The sequence below is a fragment of the Stigmatopora nigra genome, chromosome 8 (genome assembly GCF_051989575.1).
Source record: "Stigmatopora nigra isolate UIUO_SnigA chromosome 8, RoL_Snig_1.1, whole genome shotgun sequence".
Lineage (NCBI taxonomy): Eukaryota > Metazoa > Chordata > Actinopteri > Syngnathiformes > Syngnathidae > Stigmatopora > Stigmatopora nigra.
Genome location: NC_135515.1, coordinates 14,144,133 through 14,157,885, shown reverse-complemented (window position 1 = coordinate 14,157,885; position 13,753 = coordinate 14,144,133). Strand labels below are relative to the sequence as shown.

The following is a 13,753-nucleotide window of genomic DNA, read 5'->3' as shown; positions in this document are numbered from 1 at the left end:
ACACCCTTGACGGCCTGGATTCTCGACAGTTGAAGACTCATCCTGCTGGAGGGAGACATCTGGGGCGGTCTCTGGTAAGTCCACATAAATGTCTGCATGTTGTGACGAAGTTTCCAAATGCGATAAAGGGACATTGAATGTGAAGGTCCATTCTGGGTAATGTGACTCGCGTCCTGGGTGACGGCGATAAAATCCCTGTGTTTATACTAATCAATGGCAGGTACAGTTTGGGCCATTTTGTTGAAAAGTGTCCTGTGTCTCTGGGTAGGCACGAATATATTTGCAACGTTGTATGGTGTATGTGTGAGCTCTGAAGTAAGGAGAAAATAAAGATAAGCCTAAGGAAAACAATCGAAGGGTAGGGAAAAGAAAAAGAGTTAACTGTGTGAGGCACACGAACTCACTACAAAAAAGTAAAATATGGGAAACACGTGTGGTAAGGCGCGTTTGGATGACGATCCAAAAAAATACGTCTACCTTGTAAGGATTGGAAATTTGTGGAAAGACAAAGCGCTTTAAAATATTAGACAGCTATATTTATGGATATATAAATATGGGTTTGCTGGCCATCTTAAAATGCATGAAATGATAAACCTGCAGGATAATATATGCACTAAAGCATAGAGGTAATATACATATATATAATATGTGAATGGATAAATGTGTGAAGGCTTGTTCCACAGACACTAATGGCGAAATAAGGGGCTCCCTCGGATGACGGGGATATATTTAAGACCGAGGCGGCGGGAAAGTGCTGTTTGGAAAGGAAAAATAGCGGGGCCTCCTCGGCTGACGGGGAAAATATTTACCGAGATAGGTGACGGGAGCGGAGGAAGTTTAACAAAAATAGAGGGAGAAGAGAATTGGTAAAGTTCGACAAAAATCAGAGATAATTTGTAGAAAATGGGGGTATATATTACATGATTACCCAGACTAGAAGGTCTCTGAAAACAAGGAATGTCGGCTTAGAATGATTTGGATTGTGCATTTTGGATATGAGAATGTTGAGCTAGAAAATTAATGGAGACACCGGTATTTGATTTGGTTAATCCAGGTGTGACGTGTAAAATAAGAAAAAGTCTCTTTGCAATTGCTTGTTCATATTGTGTTAGTTTTTGTGAGTATAACGGCATCGTAGTCATCCTTATGGCTGACATGTCAGCATAAACACCCAACTCTCTGACTGAATAATCAATCCTAGTCTTGTGATTGGGTTGACATGTCAGCACAAATACTCAACTGTCCGACACTGATCAATTACCTTTTGCCCTGCACATGACTGAAACTTATCTGTCCAAAGTCCTGGTGACAACTGTCAGTTTTGCCTGCATTTAGGACACTCACTGGTCATTCAAATAGTTACAGGAACATCGCGTTGAACAGGACCCCACTGTAGGAACTCTCACTGTCCGCTTTGCAGTCTGGTAATAAACCTATTTTCCATATAAATTGATCTCACTCTTTCTTAGCCTGTTCCTGAAGTTGTATTTTCAGACCAAACATACTTTGGTGCCGAAAACCCGAGACCAAACAGCCAACAATTGCCGGAGCGATGACAGAGCACGACGACATCATCCTCCATTGAAAGGATCAACCCGACAGTTGTTCTCTCGCCACTCCAGTGATCTGGTGACGGGTACCCCGAACTGGAGCAGGTTCGGAACGAGAAAGATCGTGAGTTCACCCTTTGATTTCTGTCTCCGTGAAGTGTGATAATTTGAATGACTATTATCACCGCGGTAGGATTAACAGTTTGCAGGTCAGGGACCAGCTTATGATCTTAAAATGAACATAATAGTTTTTTGGTCCGGGACTAGAGTGCGTCGAACATAATAGTTTTTTGGTCCAGGACCAGCGTGCGTCGAACATTATAGTTTTTGGGTAGAACCAACATAAGTACACAAGATTGAGTCGGGGACTTTTCGGTCTTGGTGTTTTCAGAAATATTGGGTGAATCACGAAGTAGAGATCAATTTCTGCAAATTTAGAATAGAATTGTTGTTTAAATTATTAAGTAAGTGATTAATCCGGAAAGTGACAAGGTAGGTGGGTTTATTGTCAGACTGCAGAATGGACATCCGGGGGTTGCTAGATGTGGGATATGTGCGGATGCGTAGTGTGGGAAGTTGCTTGTCTGCCGCGGTGGGTGGATAGGAATGGTTTCAGTATGAAAGATATGTGAAAGGTTTGATGAGCATAGAAAGGGAATTGTTGAAGAAAAGAGTTTTGTAAGTGAATAGAAAAGAAAGTGTAGCAGAAGCAGCTGAAGGTGTGCAGAGAGTTGACTTGAGGAGTGTAGAGTGGAGTTATAATATTTTGTGTGCTGTGTTCCTGCAGAAAATGTCTCTTATCTTAAGTAAACATCGTCTACTTGGTGGGGGTGAGATGAGTCAATAGGAATTCAGCCAGTAAAAGGTTAGCAATATAGGGGTAATTTGAAAATTAGACCTTAAGTATTAAGAATTATTTGGTTGTTAATGATATACGGATTGCATAATCATCAGTTGATGTCAATCAAATGACGTCGACCTATTTCCTTTAGGAGTGATTATTGCTGATAGGACAGCAAAAGGTGATTAGCTGCCAAGAAGCTTAGACTTGGGATGGCGCTCTTCATCAGTGATGAAAGTTTGCAGACCACTGATGTCTGATTATGAGTGTGAGCATGAATGTTTGTCTGTCTTTTTGTGTTTTTGATTGGCTGGCCACCGAGATATAATCAATCGGTTAGATATCAAGGTGGAAAAGGATTTAGAAATTTGAAATCGAATTCTGTAATCGTCAATAAGCCCTCTTTAAGGGATGGCGGCAAAGGATTTGGAAATTTGCAAATGGATTCCTGAAATTGCCAATAAGCCCTTTTTCAGGGATGGCAGCGACAAATTATGGAAAAAAAATAAATAAATAAAAAAATCCTGAAGGAAATGCATTGAATTTGGGTTGGCAGAAGGAGATTGTGCTTCTACACAGGAAACGGACCAACGGTGGTGCCAGGTGGTGCCTTAAAGTGGGAACGTCCATACCAAGCATTGCTGACCAACCAACTGACGTGAAAATAGCCGAGAGAGGGATGCAGATCCTCCACCTTTTACACTGTAAGAAGCTTTTCTCAGTTGAAACGTTTGAGGAGACAGGTGAGATAAACTTTCTGACATAATAAAGCAAAACGCCAACCACTCCAGTATAGATTGGAAAGATTATTGCTCAGCAAGCAATGCCATAAAACCATTGGAAACTATTTTTATTGGTCTTATTGTCTCCATATGCAAAAAAGGTGAAAGCTTTTCAATTGAGACTAAGCCTTTCTAGAAAGGGTTAAAATAAACGACCAGAAAAAGAGAAGCTGCAGTGGGAGGTGGAAAGAGCCACTCAACGCGAGAACGGCCTCTATGCAAACAAACCATGCATCCCACAATCATTGTTTGAAGTAATTGCAAAATTGAGCCATGGGAGGAGCCATGTCTCAACAGGGGGGGGGATGATCAGTATAGTACAACAAACGATGCATGTTCCCAGAGGTCACCAAACCTACTTTTAAAAAAACATTTGCAAAAACTGGACTAAAAGGTCTCTGAAAACAAGGCTTTCGGTTGCGCGCAGACCGCGTAAACGACTGAAATTTTGTGCATCCCTTCAGTGAAGACATTGCAATAATAATAATTGGCCTTGGGGGTGCTGAAGCAAACTTGAGGGCAGAAAATGGGTTTTTGCTATAATATTGTGGTGCTTGCAGCATATTCTGAATATGGGGTCTTGGCAAAATATTGTGATATAGTTGGATATCGGAAGAGAGGTTAATTTGACTTATTAATGGTTGTCTTCTCTAAAACATGTTATATTTGGGCACAGAAAAAAGAGGCGGCGTTTCAAGTGGTGACACGCTGGTTTGTAAACAGAAGATAAGAATGCTGCTTTCGCAGCAAAAGTGGAGGTCATAGTTAGCGGCTTATGGCGCTTTCCGTTTGGACATTTCATAATAAGAGCAATACATGGTCTGCAAGGAATGCAGGGTTATGCGAATGCTTTCGCATTCATTTTTCGGGTTTTAAACAGAAATGTATAATACTGTGATAGAAAATCAGTTTAGTAAAAGGTTGATTTGGTAAACGCTTTGGATTTGGGAATAGAGCAAAAGAGTCATTTTTGAGCGATTGTGGATTTCAAAGGGCTCTTCATTAAAGGAAACTAGCTTTTGGAGGATAAAAGAATACTAATACTATTTTTGAAAAGTTGGATTGTTCAAAGTACTTTAACCTAGGAGGTTGGCTGGTTAAAGAAAAGACAAGGATGGAAAAATTTCCAATATTATGGTATACTGGTGACAATTTGAGGGTCTTTTTTTAAACATTGAACATTGTTATTAGGAAATCCCTAGCAAAAGGTTGACTTCCGTAATTTAATTGTTGTAGATTTTTATTGTGAGAAAAGGGAGCTATGGGAAATGGCTCTTAAGTAAACATTGTATGAGGTGATTTGCAAAGTATATCTTAGATATTGAGTGTTATTTGGCTGTTAATGACATCAGATGGGAAATTAATAATGCAATAGTGGCATGAGAAAATTCATGGCATTCATCTAAATAATTAGGTGAATTGTACATAGCTGCAGTAGGTAAAATAATTGATTTAGGATGGGCAGAATTTCCCTAAGCTGGAGTAACATGGAATGTTTATCAAAGAGCACTTGAAGAACATTGTCTGTTGTCCTGGCGGGAGGAAATATGCTTTGGCACAGGTCGTATTGATGACTTTAAGGATATTACGGATTGGGTAAGCATTGATCAAATGATACAACCAAATGACGTTGCTTTCTATTGCTGTAAGGGCATGCAAATTAAGAGAACTTTAGCTTGAAATTCATAGCATTGCAATTATGGGGTTACTACGCCTGAATGTTACAGTGATAACGATTGGCAATAACAAGCTTAGATAAAGGGGAAAGGAGCAATTCTCCGAATTCCAAAATCTGGCTAAGAAACAGATTGTTTGTCGCATGAATTCTGGAATATTTGGGAAATGGGGACCCCATATCTAAAACAAATTTGAGACAAATATGTAAATAGGCTCTATTTGGCGCTGGATGCCCAAATACTATAGTGGGGCCTTTCATGGTATGGAACAAATTACGCTTTAGGTAGATGGGTTGTCTAGGAATAAAATGGAATGTGGGCAAAATTCGACCGTGATCAAGGTTGCCAACCCCAATGTGGGGAGTGAGCAGTCCCGTGTTATTTTGGTTCGTAGAACTTGGACTCAAGTCGACGTGATAAAGGCCATAGATGACGTCATGTCGCATAAAATTGATGTGGAGGAATTTGTCTTACAAATGGTGGAGATTAGACAGACTTATCACCTGGATGGAGTTGAAACAAATTTGGATGGCCACGTTAAAAGGTGATTGGCATGCTCTTAGAGGGAATTGGGATTTTCAAAAAAACTGATAGTCGGCCATTAGATCATGACGGCTGTGAATTGAATTTTAGTGCAAATTAAAGAAAAGAAAAAAACCTTAGAGGTGAAACTATTGCCACCTCAATTCTGAGTACAAACAGCTAAACTGGTAGCATTATAAAGGGTATAAGTTAATGCGAAACATGAGGGTAAACTTTTTTACAAGCGGTTAAAATACTAGAGTGGGGGTGTGTGTTTCAATGTGTCACGACTTTTCCGTTATTGCATTGCTGGCAAACAGATAGTTAAACGCAGCCACTCGCATGACAGTCGCTCATGCTGATTGACTGGGGATGGTGTCTTGAACCTGGGATGAAAATTTACGGGCCACTAATGTATGGGTAAACAAACCAAATTATAGGACTGGTGATTAGCGCATCAGCCTTACGGTTCAACGATCTAGTAATGAATGTGGGGTGGATCCAGACCTTCTGGAATGTGGGGTATTTCTGGCGTCCTCAAGACGGTCGTGGGTTAGTCTGGCTTGAGGCACCATGCAGAGGATCACCTTCGTCGTCGTTACCGTCGTCTTCTTCCTCGTCTAGAATGTTGTTGTCGTCACCCTCAGGCACCATTGCATCAAACAAAGATTTAGCCGTACTTCAGATTGAGTTTCCGTTCAGGCTGATTTGCTTCGCCCTACAATCACGGATCCAAATAACCAGTGCATGGAGAGTGTTTGGGAGGCAACACGAAGGGCTTCACAAAACTTTTACGCTTAACTTGGCGAGAAGCGTACTGTATAGCACGAGATAGGCGTGGACTGAGAATGGGCACCCGTGGTGAATGGGCCAATGGGGAGTCGAGTATATTCAGTGAGCATTCAGCTGGCCAATCAGCTTGCGTTTATGCCCGTGATGCTCCGTGATGCTCCCGTGATGCTTCCGTGATGCTTCCGTGATGCTTCTGTGATCCCCCATGATGCTTTGCGCATACGTGAATTCTTTGTGTTTTAAAATGTTAACTCCTTGTAAGATGATATAATTTATAATTTAATATCTTTAATTTTTTTCCCAGATAAAAATCTGCAAAGCTCTGCGCACGCGATAGCTGAAACGCAAAGTAGCGAGGGAACACTGTATATATTTTTTTTCCCAAAAAAATCTGCGAAGCTCTGAGTCCGCGGTGGCTGAACCGCGAAGTAGCGAGGGAACAGTGTATACAATCATCAACCTGTTTTTTGGGATAATACAATGATCAAACTGTGTTTATTTGGATGACAAACATTAACCTGATATTATATGGGAATGAATACACACGAAACTTTGACAAATAGGAGGTTAATGGGTGATTTAAAATGCCGGTTTTCTAGATAGACCTGTTTTGGCAACAAAGATACAGTGGGCGTATATCTACCTCAGTGTGCTATCAGCCCCAGCCATCATATAATAGAAAACGTTGAAGGTGGACTCATTCTCTGGGCGTCTGCTCACCCTCATTTTCTCCAGCAGCATTGTCTAAGTTTAAAAAACAGCAAAAGACACTCTTTTTTATGTATTTTTTAATTACCGTATTTACACACTATAAGGCGCACTTCGTTACGAATGAGAAAATATTTTCAAAAACATAAAGCTCACATATCAGTTCATTCCACATCTATGAATCCCCCGATTTTTTTGTCTGCAGTGTCGAAATTGAACAGCTGGGTAAATGCGGCATTCCAGCACGCCAGCCTCCGTCTCAATAACCGAATTCGTGTCGCATTGGTTGTCTGGCAGTTGAGTGACAATTCTTGCCTTCCTTAAAGCTCGAACCACAGTTGAAAGTGATATATCAGCCCAGGCATTTACGATCCACTGGCAAATAGTGGCGTATGTCGTCCGGTGCAGTCTTATGGACACGGTGGCTGCTTGCCGTAGTTGCGAGACATATTGCGGCTCAATATTGCTCCAAATATAATCTATGGATCGCAGTCTAGCTTTGAATGCTCTGCTGACGGCAATTTATAGGCTGGAGTCAAAAGAACAATATATCCCAGCATGCACCGCGCACGGTGGAAAATGGAGTCGCCGGCTTCTTACTGCAGTTGCGAGGCGCATATATACTGTAGTTATAAGGCGCATAGTCAGCTATTGGAAAAATTGAAGGCTTTTAGATGTGCCTTACAGTGCGGAAAATACAGTAATTTATGCCAACCATCGTACACGGTGGTGCGTTAAAAAATATTTATTACCTGAATGGATGCAGACGCAACCTGTCCAGCTTGATCAAAGTCAAGCGAAATGACATGAGAGAAACGACTGCCATTGGTGTTCATCGAGGTCGAAGAGTTGCCAAAAGCCTCAAGGATTGTGTAGACAGCCTGCCACTTCTCCGCTAAATGAGATGAAAATACAATGTACTTTTTAACAAATCCATAAAAAACACACAATTTCAATCTTTGTGGCAATATTCCTGACTTTATGTGACAACAGTGTCTAATCAGATGCATAAAACACTCACCAGAGAAGAATTTACCCGTGCTGCCAGCAATAGAGACCAAGTACTGGACAAGGTGCTGGCAATTAGTGGTTTTTCCACTACCAGACTTTCCTAGTAGTACAATTGACTGGTCCTGCCTTGTGGTGAGAAGATTGCGGTAGGCCAACTGGGCCACAGAGTAGATGTGAGGAGCCGAGTCCTCACGCCGACACCCTTTAAACATGTGCATCACCTGACATGGAGAAAAATAACATACAGTAGAGCTGTGTGATATGACAGATATTGTTATCACGATAAAAATAATTATCAGTCGATATTGATAATTACCACAATACCTATCACATCTTCTTTGAAATTTTAAACACAAGTTGTTTCTGTATCTTCTATAGAGAATTTGGCGTTCAACATGCTATGCTCCACTGTCAGTAAGACACTTGAGCCCAATCATCCACACACCATTGTAACTCGCGATCACTCCCAAGCCTTTGATTCTCCTCGCTGTTATATTGGCATCGGCATTTCATTACAAATTTTCATGTAACTCGTGTGACGCTAGCTGCCCGTACTACTGTTGTTGGCCATCTGGCATTCATCACTCCCGAGACGTTAGAAAAGCTGTTAAATTGTATTCGATCCATGGCTTCAGTTCATTTTCCAAGCGTTCACACCCGCATTACGTTGTCATTCATGACAGGCAATTGCTCTGTGCAGCTATAATATGCGGTTTCTTTAAGTATTGAGAGTGTTTTGAGGATTAAAAGCACTGCAAGCACACGGAAGTCAAATGACTTGCCACTCGTCTGGGATGTTTTGAATGGATTTACCATAATGCAGGGGTCTCAAACTCGCGGCCCGCGGGCCAAATGCGGCCTGCGTCTGAATATGCAAGATTAATGTCCGTGCGGCCAGCAAGATTGATATGAATGACACGGTGTTCGGAGCTGGATGAACCAATCACGGTGAAGTATACGGCTCTGGAGGGCGGGACATTGGCCGGGCTGTCCAGTGCCTCGCTCACTCACTCATTCATTCCTCCAATCAGCTGGGCAGAGGAGAAGCCGTGAAGCCGATCACACCGCTCGGCCGTAATCCAATACGATCGGAGAGCGAAAGTGCGCATGCGCCACAGACCCGCGCGACTGAAAGTCAAACGTCAAATCGAAAGTGCACATGCGCCACAGAACCGCGCGACTGAAAGTTTAAAGTTCATTCTGAGACTCATTCCAAGTGTAAACACATATTACAGCCCCGGAGATGTCTGTTTCAAAGCCTGCCGTGAAGAGAAAGGTCAGTGATGAGCACAGACAGTTTCAAGAAAAGTGGGGAGTGCAATATTTCTTTGTTGAGCACAGGGGCACCCCAACGTGTCTCATTTGCACTGAAAAAGTTGCGGTCCACAAGGAATACAATTTATAACGTCATTATGCTACGAGACATGCTGAGGAGTACGACAAATAGCAGGGAGATAAGAGAGCCAACCAGGTTGACAAGTCTTCTGAGGCAACAGGGTTTTTTCAAGAAGGCTACAAAAGAAAGTGATGCAGCAGTCGAAGCTAGCTATGCCGTTTGTTAGCTGATTGCCAAGGCAGGCAAGCCATTCACAGAAGGTGCATTTATCAAAAAGTGCATATTACAGGCTGCACATATTGTCTGTCCAGAAAAAAAAAGTCAGTTCAACAACATCAGCCTTTCTGCCAACACCGTGGTAGAGCGCATTTCTGAACTGTCAAGTGACATTTATGGTCAACTTTGTGAGAAAGCGCAAAACTTCAGTGTATATTCAGTGGCTCTTGATGAGACCACAGACATCACAGACACTGCCCAGCTCGCAATATATGTCCGTGGTGTTGATGACAATTTTGAAGTGTTGGAGGAGTTGCTCACAATAATTCCAATGCATGGCCAGACCACCGCTAAGGAATTATTTCACAAGCTGTGTGATGCCATTCAGAATGCCGGTTTGCCATGGAAGAGCTTTGTTGGAATAACAACTGATGGAGCCCCATCAATGATTGGGAGGAAGAATGGACTGGTAGCACTTGTTCAAAAAAAAACTGGAAGAGGAGGGTGTGGAGTCGGCCATAGCTCTCCACTGCATTATCCATCAGCAGGCCCTTTGCAGCAGATGCCTGAAGTTTGACAATGTGATGTCTGTCGTTGTGAAATGCATCAACCAAATCAGATCCAGGGGCTTAAAGCATAGAAGGTTTCGTGCTTTTTTGGGGGAAATGGAGTCTGAACATGGGGATGTGCTCTACTTCACTGAGGTACGTTGGCTCAGCAGGGGAAATGTGTTGAAGAGATTTTTTGAGTTGAGAGCAGAAGTAAAAGACTTCATGGAGATAGACGGGGTTGCTGTTCCTGTGCTAAGTGATCCCAAATGGCTCATGGACTTAGCTTTTCTTGTTGATAACACACATGAGCTTAATGTACTAACCAAGAAGCTACAAGGTTACGGGCAACTTGTCAGTGCTGCCTATGACAACGTGAGAGCATTCTGCACTAAACTTTTGTTATGGAAAGCCCAGCTCTCTCAGGCAAACCTTTTCCATTTCCCAGCATGCATGGCTCTTGTGGATGCAGGCACACAATTCAGTGGTGAGAAATATGTGGAGGCCAATTCGAAGCTGCAGGAGGAATTTGATCACAGATTTGCAGACTTCAAGACATACAAAGCCACATTTCAAATGTTTGCGGACCCCTTCTCATTTGATGTGCAAGATTCCCCTCCTGAGCTTCAAATGGAGTTCATTGACCTGCAGTGCAACTCTGCACTCAAAGCCAAGTTCAGAGAGGTGAGTGACGAAGCAGACAAGCTTGGACATTTTTTGAGAGAGTTGACCCCCAGCTTCCCTGAACTTTCCCGAATCTTCAAGCGGACCATGTGCCTTTTGGGAGCACACACTTGTGTGAGAAACTCTTCTCCACCTTGAACTTCAATAAGTCCAAGTATAGGTCCAGACTTAATGATGAGCATCTTCAAGCTCTATTGAGGGTCTCCACTGCTTCCTCCCTCAAGCCAAATGTGACTAAGCTATGTGAGAAGAAGCGCTGCCAGGTCTCTAGCAGCAAGAAGTAAAGTTCAGAAAGTTAAAATTTAAAGAGCTGTTAATACAGACATTTGAAACAAAATAAAAATAATTAATTTTCTCTACTTAAGCCAGCCACTGTATATCTACTGTATTCTCATTATTATTATTATTATTATTTTATTACTTATTGATTTATTTTTTATTCATCTTTAAGTTAATTTATTTAATTCATTATTTTATGTTAAAAAATAAAGTTATTTGATAACGTTGGAATGTTTTATCAGCGCTTTTCTTGTGGAAATCCTGATGCGGCCCAGCCTCACCCAGACTCTGCCTCTTGCGGCCCTCAGGTAAATTGAGTTTGAGATCCCTGCCATAATGGTTGGATTGCGTGGGGAGGCTATTTTTAGGGTGAACATCCGCTGGGTTGATCGCAATAAGTAGCATTCTGTCAAGAAATAAAACCAGTCACTCAAGCGGTCAGGGCCATAAAAAAATGTAGTGCACAAAAAAGGCCAATTTACGACCATTTTAGAGAAAATTTTGGATTTTTAAGTGCGCCTTATAGGTGTGAAAATATGGTGATCTGATTTTTTACAAAATATTATATCTAAAATGGTCTGGCCCAAATGAAATCGAGTTAACGTTAATGCGGCCCGCGGGCCAACCCAAGTTTGGCACTCTAGATTGGATTGGATAACTTTATTCATTCCGTTTCATTGAGGCAGTAGCAAGAAGGCGGAGTGCAGACACAGAAAAAAAAACACAGTTACAAGTTAGACAGTACAGTCGCAAGGCCGCAGAACTACAAAGCAAAAGCACAAAGTACAAAGCAAATCAAAGTAAATGGGATGAATAAGAAACACCAAATCTAATCATTAAGACCGAAAAGCAGCAAAAACACATAACGAACATGAGTGGACGGAGCTACCGCCACCGGCTGCCACTTGAACGGCGCCATCTTGGTTGCAGTAGCAAAAACGAATACAGACTCAAGAAAAAGACATTGTAAAGTTGGATAAAACTGGAACACACAGGAAGTCTTCGACAAGATGGGGAACTTCTGCAGACTGGGACCGGGGTAGAGAATATGCAGAGTCACTCTTCTTACCCGCACAGTTCCTCAGTAGTCTGGGTTAGACATTACACAGGGGAGTTGCGACCAGAAAGAGAGTGACCATGATGTTCTTATGAGCAGCCTCTCTCGTCCACTTTATGCTCGTACAGACGGTCCCCTACTTACGAACATTCAAGTTACGAACAACAGTACATACAAACATGTCTGCAAATTGTGTTTATGTCAAAAATGTTCGTAAGTTCGATTTTGTATTGCGCGCCTATTTCCGAGTAGTGCTTCTTTCTGCCGCTAATACCGACGCCTGGCGCTGTGAGAGCTCACCTCACCCAGCATTCATTCACCTTCCTCTGCCCGGTTCATTGCAGTGCGAATGTTGTGGAAGTGAGTGATGTATCTCCAGTACGCAAAGAACCTTTTTCATTTTTATCATTAAATATCTCGTGCATCCATTATTCAATATGGGAAGTGAAAAGCGAAAGGCTTCTAGTGAGGGATTTGCAATGAAGAGGCAAGCCATTTCATATGAAATAAAAGTCGCAATAATAAAGAAGCTCTATGCGCGTGAGAAAGTTGTGAGCGTTGCACGGGAATCCAACTTGAATTGTTCGACCGTCAGTACCATTTATAAACAGAAAGATCGAGCAGCAGGACCCAAATTTTGAATGTTGGACAAAGGTTGCAAATCAACTGAATGATGCCATACAGTGCTACAGCATTTATGATAAAAAAAAGAAAACCGCAATCGTCATTGCATAGCTTTTTTTGGCCAGTTTCTAGTACATCTCTCTCCATCTCTCTAGTGTATGTATACAGTACTGTATGTATTCTCTCCATTTTATAAAATGTTTTTTTCAGTACAAACCAATGCTGGTTACTTATACAAGCCTTGAACATACAAATGCACTTATTTAAAACTTCAATATACCTATATAGGCCTCAAACAAATTATAATACAAAATATAGTACTGAATCAACTTCAATTTGAACAATTTCAACTTATGAACAATTTCAATTTATGAACAAGCGCTCGGAACGTAACTCGTTCGTAAGTAGAGGTAGTAGGGGAGCGTCTGTATATCAAAATTTGTCTCGTATCTCAAGATAAATATTTGCCCGATATTTTACCCGTATCTCAAATTGCTCGTATGTTGGGGAAACTCGTATGTTGAGGTGCCACTGTACTATATATTGATCCTGTGTGCTTGTTGTTGCGTCAATAGTTGACATAGTCACATGGTTTTATTTCTTGCCAACACTCTACTTATTGCGATGAACCAAGCAGAAAAATAGCGTATTACAATCGTTACAGTAAATCCATTCAAAACATCCCAGGCGAGTGGCAAGGCATTTGACTTCCGTGTGCTTGTAGCGCTTTTAACCCTCAAAAACACTCAATACTCAAAGAAACAGCAGTTTACACCTATACAGAGGAAATGCCTGATGTGAATGATAACAGAATGTGGGTGTGAACGCTTGGTAAATGGACTGAAGCCATGGATGGAACAGAATTTAACAGCGAGGAGGAATAGCTTTGCGAATGGCTTGGGAGTGACGAATGTCGGATGGCCGCCAACATAGAGATTCCATACAAAGACAGGCAGGCAGTGCCGCACGAGATACATGACGATTTGAAATGGATTGTCTATACCTGAGCGAAAGCGCCGGAGAGCACTCTAGTTTGAGCTCTCGTCAAAGTTAGAATTACTACCACGAAACCCCACAAAGAACAAGCCAACCCTGACAATGTTATGTAACCCAGCATTGTTGGCCAA

General features: G+C 41.8%; 1 protein-coding gene across 3 annotated transcripts in view; it reads right to left on the bottom strand.

Annotated features, from left to right (window-relative positions):
• myo18ab (myosin XVIIIA b) overlaps positions 1–13,753 on the bottom strand; it is a 154,347-nt gene that overhangs the window by 117,717 nt on the left and 22,877 nt on the right. For all 3 annotated transcript variants that reach the window (XM_077722067.1, XM_077722068.1, XM_077722070.1), the window contains 3 exons: positions 7,893–8,103; positions 7,624–7,766; positions 6,807–6,907 (listed from right to left, as the gene is read on the bottom strand). In XM_077722067.1, the coding sequence (XP_077578193.1) occupies positions 6,807–6,907; positions 7,624–7,766; positions 7,893–8,103 (455 nt within the window). The remainder of the gene's footprint in view (positions 1–6,806; positions 6,908–7,623; positions 7,767–7,892; positions 8,104–13,753) is intronic.